Here is a 13,620-nt window from a genome sequence, read left to right as displayed (position 1 = left end):
TTACATTCTGCCTCCACTTTTCTCTGTTTGACAGACATTTTGGGGCAATGAGTGCACGATGAGGCATGAAATGCAGAGAATAATTTCGCCACTCCGCCCTGAGATAATAGGTTGTGAGTTTAAACCCCGGCCGAGTCATACCAAAGACTATACAAATGGGACCCATTACCTCCCTGCTTGGCACTCAGCATCAAGGGTTGGAATTGGGGGTTAAATCGCCAAAAATGATTACCAGGCACGGCCACTGCTGCTGCTCACTGCTCCCCTCACCTCCCAGGGGGGACCATCATTGGTATTTAACTAATGTGTTCCAAGCAGAGGACGTCAGTTTATGTTTTATTTACCGTATTTTTCGGACTATAAGTTGCAGTTCTTTTCATAGTTTGGCCGGGGGTGCGACTTATACTCAGGAGCGACTTATGTGTGAAATGTTTAACACATTAGCGTAAAATATCAAATAATATTATTTAGCTCATTCACATAAGAGACTAGACGTATAAGATTTCATGGGATTTAGCGATTAGGAGTGACAGATTGTTTGGTAAACGTATAGTATGTTCTATATGTTATAGTTATTTGAATGACTCTTACCATAATATGTTACGTTAACATACCAGGCACGTTCTCAGTTGGTTATTTATGCCTCATATAACGTACACTTATTCAGCCTGTTGTTCACTATTCTTTATTTAGTTTAAATTGCCTTTCAAATGTCTATTCTTGGTGTTGGGTTTTATCAAATAAATTTCCCCCAAAAATGCGACTTATATGTTTTTTTCCCTTCTTTATTGTGCATTTTCGGCCGGTGCGACTTATACTCCGAAAAATACGGTATGTTGAGGGGGAGGAGCCGTGTGTATCTTGCTTGGCCCCGCCTACAACAGTTTGCTTGCCGACAAGTTTGCTATTGCGACACCCAGTGGACTTACTTTGAACAGCATGTTGGCCGTATGTTTGACACCCCTGCTTTAAGCGTTTACTTTGCAAAAACAACCTGAACTAGAAAAGCACTTGGCCCCGACTCCCAATAAAAAAGGTTCCTAAGTCCAGACAGCCCTTAAATTTAATCACTTGTTCCTGGTCTTTTTTTCTGCAAAGTAAATGAACCATAACTTTGACTTATTACGGTGGAATCAGTAATAGATTGTCTTTGTCTCTGTGAGTGGAGGCGGGGCCGCCAGCACACTCACACAAATTTAAAACGTAAGGCAACAGAATTAGATCAGTTATTCCTCATTCCACTTTGGATAAAGTTCCCTTGTAATCCGGCAGCTAACTTTTTGACTAACCAACCTGCCGGCCGTGACAACGTTTACTTGGCAGTGGAGAAGACACCAGCCACTTTTAACAACTCAGGAATGAGTACCTTGAGCAGGGTGGTCTTGGTGGGGTTCAGTCTGGAATTACACTCCACCTGCACACACACACACACACACAAACATTACGTTTACAAGAAGGTGATGTCACAAGTTGATTTGAGATGGTAGGAAGGAGGAAAGATGCTCACCACAACATCGACAGCAGGCGATGTATCTCCAACTACCAGCAGAGCAGGACACCTAACACACACACACACACACACGCACACACACACACACACACACACACACACACGTCAGTAAATACAACAGAACCTCTTAAGTCAACATGATAAATTTTTCAAAGCTAGCTCAAACTCATGTTTTTGTTTGAATTTGGAAACATTTTCTTTTACGCAGGAAATAATGTAAAAAGTCTGTACTAGGGTCAAACTGTGATCATTATTAAACAGATTTGTCCAAACTACGGCCCGCGGGCAATGTGCAGCCCACCGCCGTCGTCAGTTTGGCCCGCGAGACGTCATGAGTTTTAATAAAGAATCTGGCGAGCATGATGTTTCCAAATTAATTTGAAATATCTGATTGCTTCAAACTTGCCGTCGTTAGTGGACAACGTGATTAAATCAGGTCAATAACCATGAATTGAGTTTTGAAGTGACTACAGCACAGCATTTTGTCATAAATGTCCTTATTAAGTCATGGGGACGACGTGGCGCGGTTGGGAAAGTGGCCGTGCCAGCAACCTGAGGGTTCCTGGTTCAATCCCCAGCTTCTATCAACCTCGTCAAGTCCGTTGTGTCCTTGAGCAAGACACTTCACCCTTGCTCCTGATGGGTGGTGGTTAGGGCCTTGCATGGCAGCTCCCACCATCAGTGTGTGAATGGGTAAATGTGGAAATAGTGTCAAAGCGCTTTGAGTACCTTGAAGGTAGAAAAGCGCTACCCATTTAACCCATTTATATGACCCAATCCAAACAACCTTCCCTAGTCATGGCGCAGGAAAAAAACTGCAACACAAAAATAACCTCTTGACACAACTGCATTGCATCTTGCACCTGTGTACAAATTAAAAAGCAGGTGTTGATTAAAAACCTCCCTGCTGTGAGATGTTACTTGATGTTGCTAGTGTACAACCTCTTGTGCTAATAAAAAATGCATCTTTTCACATCTTAATTTCATATTTAATTTACATTTGGTAGTGATAAGAGTACAGATACTGGTAACAATATTGATATCGATAAAATCCTAACCATATAAATCCCGACTAACAAGTGAGGACGTGCACGGTGACAAAGTCTTACTGACTAGAATGTGAACTTCCTGTTTGTACTTGACGCAAAACAAAACAAATGAAAAGAGGTGCAAAAATATGTCTTTGATGTTGGCAACGTTGAGTTCTCGTGAGGCTTGCTGGCCATCACGTGTACCCCAAACATTTGGTTTCAGTCCAACTTCAGACTGTTTAGTTTGAAATCAAAACAAAGCTGGAGTTACCTGAGCGTGTTCACCGCGTTGTCGTTCAAACCAGGCACCGGACGCTCCATCTGCAACTCGGTCCGACTAAAACACAAACACACTTCTACTCACCTGCGTCTTAGCCACACACACACACACACACACACACACACACACACACACACACACACACACACACACACACACACACACACAGAGAGAGAGAGACACACACACACACACACACACACACACACACACACACACACACACACACACACACACACAGAGAGAGAGAGACACACACACACACACACACACACACACACACACACACACACACACACACACACACACACACACACACACACACACACACACACACACACACACACACACAGAGAGAGAGACACAGACACAGACACAGACACAGACACAGACACAGACACACACACACACACACACACTTGTCTTTGTTACCTTCTTGAGACCTGAGAAAAAAGCCTACCTCTTTAGGACCACCCTTTCTAGATATATAAAGATGTGTATTTACAACATTAATAATATATACATACTATGCAAATATAAAAAAGCTTCTTGAGAAAAATGAGTTGGAATTTCACAAGAAAAAAGGTCACAATTTCACAAGAAAAACTTAGAATTTTGGCAGTATTATAATAAAGTCGTCATTTTATTCAACGCAAGTTAAAATTTTACAAGAAAAACGGATCATTTGTGCAATATGATAAAAAATGGAATTTTACTCAATAACAGTCGCAATTTTACAAGAAAAGCTTAACACTTTGGCAATTTTATGAAGAGTTGCAAGTCACAATTTTATACGAAAACTTAAAATGTTTGGCAATATAATAATAATAATCAGAATTTTGCTTGGCAAATTGATGACAAAAGTCATAATTTTACTAAAAAAATGTCACTATTTTACAAGAACAACAAGAAATGGGCAATGTTGTGATAAGTCCGAATTTTATATGACAAATGTCACCATTTTGTATTAAAAAGTAATAATTTTAAATTAAAAAAAGTAATAATCTTACGACAAAATATTGCATTATTACAGAAACAGAAATAATATGAGAAGTTGTTCCCAATTTGGACACATTGTGAGTAAAAGACTGCTTTTAGTTAATTAAAAAGTTAATTAAAAAAGATTAAAATTTAATCTTCATTACATACTTCAAGTTATTACAGTATTTCTCTATATACATATGTATTTATTTTTTTAAATTAATTTTGGCCAAAGGGGGCGCATTTCAATTTCTTACACACACTTGTTATTTCATATGTTGACCAGAGGGAGAGCACTTTTAAAAGCGACACACAGTCAATTTGAAAAATCCCTCCTTTTTTGGGACCACCCTCATTTTGATAGATGTCACCACCAGGGGTGCAAATGAGACATTCTCTATTAGATGCAATGTTATTGGGACCATGATTTATGTCATCACTTGTTCACATCTCCTCATATGGAAGCTACTTTTCCTTCTTACTGGCTCAAGAAGGGGATAAATACACACACACACACACACACACACACACACACACACACACACACACACACACACACACACACACACACACACACACACACACACACACACACACACACACACACACACACACACACACAAACAAACAAACAAACAAACAAACACAAACACAAACCTGTCATAGCTGTTGTAGAACAAAGCCAGGTTGTCCAGGGGAATGTCCTGAGAGATGTGTAATCGGTAGGTCTGGATTATCTCCTTGTTCTCGGTCAACTCATCCTACACACACACACAACAAGCTTGGTGAACATCCGACACACCTCCATCTGTGTGTGTGTGTGTGTGTCCTCACAGTGCTGAAGTGGTGTCCCATGATGATGTCCACCAGGTTGCTGGTCCATCCGCTCAGCTGCAGGACATAGACAATGTAGAGTAGACATGTCAGAGCAGGAGAATATTACGTCAAGAATACTGGGTAGGGATGTCCAGATCCGATCAGGTTTACTGTAATTCCGGACTATAAATCGCTACTTTTTTCCTATGCTTTGAACCCTGCAGCTTATAAGACGGTGCTGCTAATGTATGGATTTTTCTTTGCTGACAGCAATAATAAAAATAATTTTATCTGTGTTTTACTGTTTGTGCTATGGCACCAAAAAATGGCTGCAATGTCCTTCCAATTATTGGTAGTGCTTTTTAAAAAAAAAATTAACCGGAGAGCTGTTCAGTCTTCTAGCCATCCATAACGTTTTTACCCGTATGGATCCTTCATTCATCACTCCAAGTTTTACGATGTAACTAAAACAATTCTTACTTACTAAAACATCCCATGCGTCATGTCTGCAGGAGTGTTTTCATGCATATTTGTAATGACATTCGCTACTATGCTAACACGCTTACGAGGGTCTTAAGTTAGTATAATTAACTTACAATTGTTTCACAAATTCCTCAGTAAATTCACCAACATGTCACTGTGGAGTTATTGAGTCCGTTGAGCTGATTGGAGAGCTAGCTTCCGCAGCTAGTGGGTCCAAGACCATGACTTCTGTTTTGTTTGATCAGCCGTTTTACTGCCGTGTTACATACACTGTTTAGAATGGAATGGTATGTAAATAAACTGTGTAAATAAATAACTGTTATATCTCGCGACTTATATATCTGCAGCCTAGAGTCCGGTAGGGTTAATATATGTAAAAATATTTTTTCCTCATAAAATGTACCGTATTTTTCGGATTATAAATCGCAGTTTTTTTTCATAGTTTGGCTGTGGTTGCGACATATACTCCGGAGCAATTTATGTGTGAATTTAACAACACATTACCGTAAAATATCAAATAATATTATTTATCTAACGGGACGGCGTGGCGCAGTGGAAGAATGGCCGTGTGCGACCCGAGGGTCCCTGGTTCAATCCCCACCTAGTACCAACCTCGTCATGTCCGTTGTGTCCTGAGCAAGACACTTCACCCTTGCTCCTGATGGGTGTTGGTTAGCGCCTTGCATGGCAGCTCCCTCCATCAGTGTGTGAATGTGTGTGTGAATGGGTAAATGTGGAAGTAGTAGCGCTATATAAGTACAACCCATTTATCATTTATAATTCACGGAAGAGACGAAGCAAAATGTAAGCAATCGTCACACACACGTCAACCAATAAGAATTCGGCGGGGGAGGGTCATGGCAGAAGTGCATTGTGGGTCTGCTAACTGCTATATGCTACTGCCGTAGCTATTAAAATGGATCATTTCTAAATTGGCGGTAACTTATAAAAACTGACAAGGGCTGAACAAAAATGTCACCGAAAAGGAAATCATATACTACAGATTACAAGCTGGACGTAGTGAAATATGCAGCAGAGAACGGCGATCGAGCAGCAGAAAGAAAGGACGCTAGCGGCACATACCAGGAGCGACAACAAGGAAGAAGTTTTCATCGGATTTAGCGATTAGGAGTGACAGATTGTTTGGTAAACGTATAGCATGTTCTACAAACCCCGTTTCCATATGAGTTGGGAAATTGCGCTAGATGTAAATATAAACGGAATACAATGATTCATTTTCAACCCATATTCAGTTAAATATGCTACAAAGACAACATATTTGAGGTTTTGGTGATAAACTTTTTTTTTTTTTTGCAAATAATCATTAACTTTAGAATTTGATGCCAGCAACATGTGACAAAGCAGTTGGGAAAGGTGGCAATAAATACTGATAAAGTTGAGAAATGCTCATCAAACACTTATTTGGAACATCCCACAGGTGTGCAGGCTAATTGGGAACAGGTGGGTGCCATGATTGGGTATAAAAGTAGATTCCATGAAATGATCAGTCATTCACAAACAAGGATGGGGCGAGGGTCACCACTTTGTCAACAAATGCATGAGCAAATTGTTGAACAGTTTAAGAAAAACCTTTCTCAACCAGCTATTGGGGGGGGGTGATATGTGAGGGAGCAGGGTTGGGGTGGGGGCGGGGTTTGGTGGTAGCAGGGGTGTATAATGTAGCCCGGAAGAGTCAGGGCTGCATGGGATTCTGGGTATTTGTACTGTTGTGTTTATGTTGTGTTAAGGTGCAGATGTTCTCCCGAAATGTGTTTGTCATTCTTGTTTGGTTTTGGTTCAAAGTATGGCGCATTATTAGTAAGAGTGTTAAAGTTGTTTTATGTGGTCACCGTTAGTATAACCTGTGTGGCTGTTGACCAAGTATGCCTTGCTGTCACGTACGTGAGCAAGCGGAAGATGCGTACTGTATAACAAGTGGTAGGGCTGGCACGCTGCTAATACAGATTGTAGAGGGCGCCAAATGCTGTACCATCATGGCAGCCCTTTTTATAACTGTAAGGGTGAAAATCTATGAATATTAATCCCGGGAGTTTACTGCGAGAGGCACTGAAATCCGGAAGTCTCCCGGGAAAATCGGGGGGTTCGGCAAGTAAGCTGCTGAGCCGCATCAGTGTGATCAAAGAGCTGCATGCGGCTCCGGAGCCGCGAGTTGCCGACCCCTGTTCTAGTTATTTGAATGACTCTTACCATAATATGTTACGTCAACATACCAGGCACGTTCTCAGTTGGTTATTTATGCCTCATATAACGTACACTTATTCAGCCTGTTGTTCACTATTCTTTATTTATTTTAAATTGCCTTTCAAATGTCTATTCTTGGTGTTGGGTTTTATCAAATAAATTTCCCCCAAAAATGCGACTTATACTCCAGTGCGACGTATATATGGTTTTTTCCTTCTTTATTAGGCATTTTCGGCCGGTGCGATGTATACTCTGGAGCGACTTATAATCCGAAAAATACGGTAGTAATAATTGAACAATAGTGCAGAGTAAAACAGCACATTTGTCAGTGTAAACAAGTATCAAATAATTATAGTTGCATATAACTTACACATAAAGCGTATTAGAAAGTATCCAGTAACAACTGTGTTTGCATCGTGAGCTTAACGTTTTGAATTATTGTGGCTACTAAGTGTCGCCAAAAACACAATTACCACGCCACTTCAACTTAACGGGGTACTGCACTTTTTTTTGGAATTTTTTACAATACTTATGTAAGACAGGAACACATTTTTTTTTTCTTATGTATTCTAAGTTGTAAAATACAGCATGTGCGAGGTGGCCAACATTGCAGCTAATGGGAACACTGTAAAAACTATTCCTCTCATAAAGCCCTCTTAAAAAAACTTACAAAAAGCGCCAACAATACTTCATTTACATCTCGTGACCTGAATATTAACCAAGTATTAGCGACATTGTTATTATAAGCGCTAACGCAGACAGACTATTTTTAGCTGCGCCGTAATCACAGGGAGCTAACTATCTTATGCTGCTTTATTAACATATTGAGCTGCTGCATCGCCTCTGAGCTGGTGAAAGTTCATTTTAGATTATAAATCATGCCTCTCTGATAGTAGAAGGTTGTGGTCATTAGCCGAGAATTTGGTCAACTTTGACATCCAACTTATACCCGGTGATGGCGGTCAAGACAGGAAATGACGCTTCTTTGCGGCAGGTTTTTTTTTTTTCAACCAATTGTAAGGATTATGATGAATTCTTCATCTTAACGGGAAGATATAAACATCCCATCAGTCTTTATCCCAGTGAGAGCAGACATTGTACAGTAAGTTGTATTTCTTGTTTAGCGCTTAGCATTACGGCTACATGATTAGTGTTTCACTAATGCTGGATCGATTTAGCACACAGCCTCTAAAACTTACAGATCATCCTCTGTATATTCAGGCTCAAAAATATAAGGTTCTGGATCATCATTTGTTCCAAAGTAGTAGTCGTCGACTTTCAGGAAGTACGCTGTGATTAGTAGTAGTTATTGTTGAAAGAAATAGCGAACGTGTGATGCGTTTGTGAAATTAATGTCACCGTATGCTTAAAATTAGCAAAATATGTAAATATTACATTTTATTATAAATGTGCCTGTTACTATATTACATACACATTTAGTGTGTAAAAACATTGCTAAAGGTGTTTGGATGTTTTTAGAGCGCGGTATAAAGCGACTGCCATGACCTTTGTTATTAGCTGACTTTTGCCAACGTTTCTTTATGATTTAGAATGCATAAAAAAAAGGAAAAACATGTGTTCTTGTTTTACCGGTACATAAGGATTGGGAATGATAGACCAAATTCCCCCCAAAAAGTCCTGTTCCCCTTTAAAGACAGCATAAGTTCATAATAAATAAGTTTGTGTTTTTCAGATCTACCATCACTCCATCAAACGTTTTCTAACATTACACTCTACAAAATAAAAGTATGATTCCTGCTGACATCGTATATTGGTATCGGCCAATACATAAGGCTTTAATATCGGTATTGTATTGGAAAAGTTATATCGGGACATCAATGGTACCAGGTCTATTATAATGTGTGTGTGTGTGTGTGTGTTCTTGTATTTCTACCCTTCTGGAGACATCAACTAGGAAAAGTATCTTCCATATGAGGAGGTGTGAACAAGTGATGACATAAATCATGGTCCCAATAACATTGCATCTAATAGTGAATGTCTCATTTGCACCCCTGGTGGTGACATCTATCAAAATGAGGGTGGTCCCAAAAAGGAGGGGTTTTCCACATTGACTTTGTGTCGCTTTTAAAAGTGCTCCCCCTCTGGTCATCATATTAAATAACAAGTGTGTGTAAGAAATTGAAATGTGCCCCCTTTGGCCAAAATTAATTCAAAAAATATATATATATATATATATATGTATTTGGACATACTGTAATAACGAAGTAAATAATGAAGATTAAAAACCAATTACAAACAACAACAAAATAACTCAAAGCTTACTTTTTTTTATATTTACATAGTATGTATTTATTATTAATGTTGTAAATACAAATCTTTATATATCTAGAAAGGGTAGTGCTGAAGAGGTAGGCTTTTTTCTCAGGTCTCAAGAAGGTAAGAGATACAAGAGTGTGTGTGTGTGTGTGTGTGTGTGTGTGTGTGTGTGTGTGTGTGTGTGTGTGTGTGTGTGTGTGTGTGTGTGTGTGTGTGTGTGTGTGTGACCTTGGATGCGGCCCAGTCCATCCAGCCCTTGGCACAGGGATCAATATTGATCAGAACTAAACCCTCCACCAGACTGGGCTCATTTAACTGCAACACAACAACAACATGGACTGTTAGAGGCAAACATGCTTTACTATTCAGAGGAACTTCTGACCATTACTGTCATTGTTATGTGGAGCAGAAACACAACTGGTCATTGATCAAAGGGTTGGAAGAAACTATTTCATGATGTTCCTGTCCACAGCAAGTTTGGATGAGTGTGGTGTGGAAGAACATCTTTTAGGACCGGACTAGATCTGACATGGCCCAGTCAGCAGGGCCGCTCTCAAAACATGTGATGCATCAATAATAATAGTAATAATATACTCACAGCCAGTTTGGTGAGAACGTAGGCTCCAGCGCCGACTCCGATACCAATCACACTTTTGATCCTGCTCACACACATCAATGTGATGAAACACCTGACTTGTAACTTCTCTTCAACCAGCAGACTTACTGTAACTGTGTGAGGACTGATGGCAGCATGGCAGCCAACTCCTCCATTGTTGGATACTGGTACCTAAACACACATATTGTATACACAGTATCACACACACATATTGTATACTATACGCAGTATCAGACACACACACATATTGTATACACAGTATCAGACACACATATTGTATACTATACGCAGTATCAGACACACACACATTGTATACACAGTATCAGACACACACATATTGTATACGCAGTATCGGACACACATATTGTATACTATACACAGTATCAGACACACACATATTGTATACGCAGTATCAGACACATATATTGTATACGCAGTATCAGACACACACATACACAGTATCAGACATACATATTGTATACACTGTATCAGACATATTGTATACACAGTATCAGACACACACATATTGTATACACAGTATCAGACACACACATATTATATACACAGAATCAGACACACATTTTTTTTATACAAAGCGACATACTTTTTGTATACACCGTATCAGACACACACATTGTATACACCGTATCAGACACACACATTGTATACACAGTATCAGACACACACATTGTACACAGTATCAGACACACACATTGTATACACCGTATCAGACACACACATTGTATACACAGTATCAGACACACACATTGTATACACCGTATCAGACACACACATTGTATACACAGTATCAGAGACACACATTTTGTATACACAGTATCAGACACACAATGTATACATAGTATCAGACACACACATTGTATACACAGTATCAGACACACACACACACACATTGTATACACAGTATCAGACACACACACACACACGCACACATTGTATACACAGTATCAGACACACACATTGTATACACAGTATCAGACACACACAATGTATACACAGTATCAGACACACACTGTATACACCATATCACACACACACTTTGTATACACCGCATCAGACGCACATTTTGTATACACAGTATCAGACACACGTTTTGTATACACAGTATCAGACACACACACACATTGTATACACAGTATCAGACACACACACACACACACACACACATTGTACATAGTATCAGACACACACATTGTATACATACTATCAGACACACACATTGTATACTCAGTATCAGACACACACACACACACACACACACGCACACACACACATTGTATACATAGTATCAGACACACACACATTGTATACACAGTATCAGACACACACATTGTATACACAGTATCAGACACACACACACACATTGTATACACAGTATCAGACACACACATTGTATACACAGTATCAGACACACACATTGTATACACAGTATCAGACACACACAATGTATACACAGTATCAGACACACACTGTATACACCGTATCACACACACACACTTTGTATACACCGCATCAGACGCACATTTTGTATACACAGTATCAGACACACATTTTGTATACACAGTATCAGACACACACACACATTGTATACTCAGTATCAGACACACACATTGTATACACAGTATCAGACACACACACACACATTGTACACATAGTATCAGACACACACATTGTATACATAGTATCAGACACACACATTGTATACTCAGTATCAGACACACACACACACACACACACACACACATTGTATACATAGTATCAGACACACACACATTGTATACACAGTATCAGACACACACATTGTATACACGGTATCAGACACACACATTGTATACACAGTATCAGACACACACACTTTGTATACACCGTATCAGACACACACATTGTATACACAGTATCAGACATACACACATTGTATACACTATATCAGACACACACATTGTATACACAGTATCAGACACACACATTGTATACACAGTATCAGACACACACATTGTATACACAGTATCAGACACAAAAACTGTACATTGCACACTTCTTGACTGTAGACAAGACAATTGTTGTGTTCATATATATGTATAAATATTGTGTTGGCAGATATTTAGAGGATAATGTTGGTGTTGACTCATTTTCAGTGCATAGTACATCTATACTGCTATTTGGGCTGGGCGATATATCGAGTTTGTAAGATAAATCGATATATTTTTGAACAAGATATGAATTAAGAAAATACATATAATTTTTTTTCACGTTAAAATGACCAAACGGCGCTTATTTCTTGTGTTCCTTGTTCTCCCCCGCAATACTCCATGGGCTATTAAAAAATATTTCAAGATATACTTTTTCGTCCATATCGCCCAGCCGTAACTGCTATACATCTAAAGTATATCCAAGTTGTATGTATGAAGGTTTTACCCAGTGGGGAAAGTGGGAGCGTTCTCCTGTTGTCCTGGAGCGTCCACGTGCAGAACCGAGAAGTGCTGAGTCACTTCCTGCATGTCCTCGTAGTTAAACAGGCTGTTAAAACAAGACTTGTCTACAAACACACACATACATGTAGTTTTAATTGAAGTACATTATTCCATACTGTGTGTGTATATGTATATGTATATGTATATGTATATATATATATATATATACACATACATACACACTAGAGATGCGCGGTTTGCGGGCACAACCGCGGAGTCCGCGGATTATCCGCGGATCGGGCGGATGAAATTAAAAAAAATTAGATTTTATCCGCGGGTCGGGTCGGGTCGGGCGATTGAAATAAAAAAAAATTATAGATTTTAAATAGATTCAGGCGGGTGGCAGTTAAACCAATTCGGAAATATATATACATAGTTAAATGTTGTTACCCACATACGAAAAACGAGCAGGCACCTGCTGCATATGCCACAACAGAAGAAAAAAAAAGAAAAGAGATGGACACTTTTACGGAGCGGAGAAGGGACGCCTCGCCGGGGTCCGGGACCGAGGCCCCTTGCCCCGAGAGGGCCCCACCGGGAGCCGTACCTGAGGCGATCCGCGAGAAGGGCCCGACGCACGTCCAGGGTCACCACCGCGCCCACCGCACCGACACCCCGCCTTGTCCGCCTTCGCCGCGGCCGGCGTCACGCGCAGCAGGTAAGCAGCTTACCTGCCCGTAACAGGGGTCACTCCGCGCGCTCCGCCCGCGCAGCTTACCTGCCCGCCACCCCTGTTGCCGGGGGCGCGTAACAGGGGTCACTCTGCGCGCAGTGCGCTCACGAAAGGGGTGGGGCTCACCCTGGTTGATATAGAGAGCAGGACGGTGGCCATGGAAGTCGGAACCCGCTAAGGAGTGTGTAACAACCCACCTGCCGAATCAACTAGCCCTGAAAATGGATGGCGCTGGAGCTTCGGGCCCATACCCGGCCGTCGC

The 13,620-nt window shown here is 40.4% G+C and overlaps 1 protein-coding gene across 1 annotated transcript in view; it reads right to left on the bottom strand.

Moving 5' to 3' along the window:
- Window positions 1-13,620, bottom strand: part of LOC133571271 (protein NDRG3-like) — a 68,293-nt gene that overhangs the window by 20,685 nt on the left and 33,988 nt on the right. The window contains exons 5-13 of the mRNA XM_061924220.1: window positions 12,630-12,750; window positions 10,305-10,367; window positions 10,179-10,239; window positions 9,809-9,895; window positions 4,637-4,693; window positions 4,460-4,563; window positions 2,813-2,878; window positions 1,508-1,559; window positions 1,367-1,414 (exon numbers count right to left, since the gene is read on the bottom strand). Coding sequence (XP_061780204.1) covers window positions 1,367-1,414; window positions 1,508-1,559; window positions 2,813-2,878; window positions 4,460-4,563; window positions 4,637-4,693; window positions 9,809-9,895; window positions 10,179-10,239; window positions 10,305-10,367; window positions 12,630-12,750 — 659 coding nt within the window. The remainder of the gene's footprint in view (window positions 1-1,366; window positions 1,415-1,507; window positions 1,560-2,812; window positions 2,879-4,459; window positions 4,564-4,636; window positions 4,694-9,808; window positions 9,896-10,178; window positions 10,240-10,304; window positions 10,368-12,629; window positions 12,751-13,620) is intronic.

The sequence above is a fragment of the Nerophis lumbriciformis genome, linkage group LG01 (assembly GCF_033978685.3).
Source record: "Nerophis lumbriciformis linkage group LG01, RoL_Nlum_v2.1, whole genome shotgun sequence".
Lineage (NCBI taxonomy): Eukaryota > Metazoa > Chordata > Actinopteri > Syngnathiformes > Syngnathidae > Nerophis > Nerophis lumbriciformis.
Note: the sequence above shows the minus strand (reverse complement) of the source record. Positions and strands in the feature narration are given on the sequence as shown.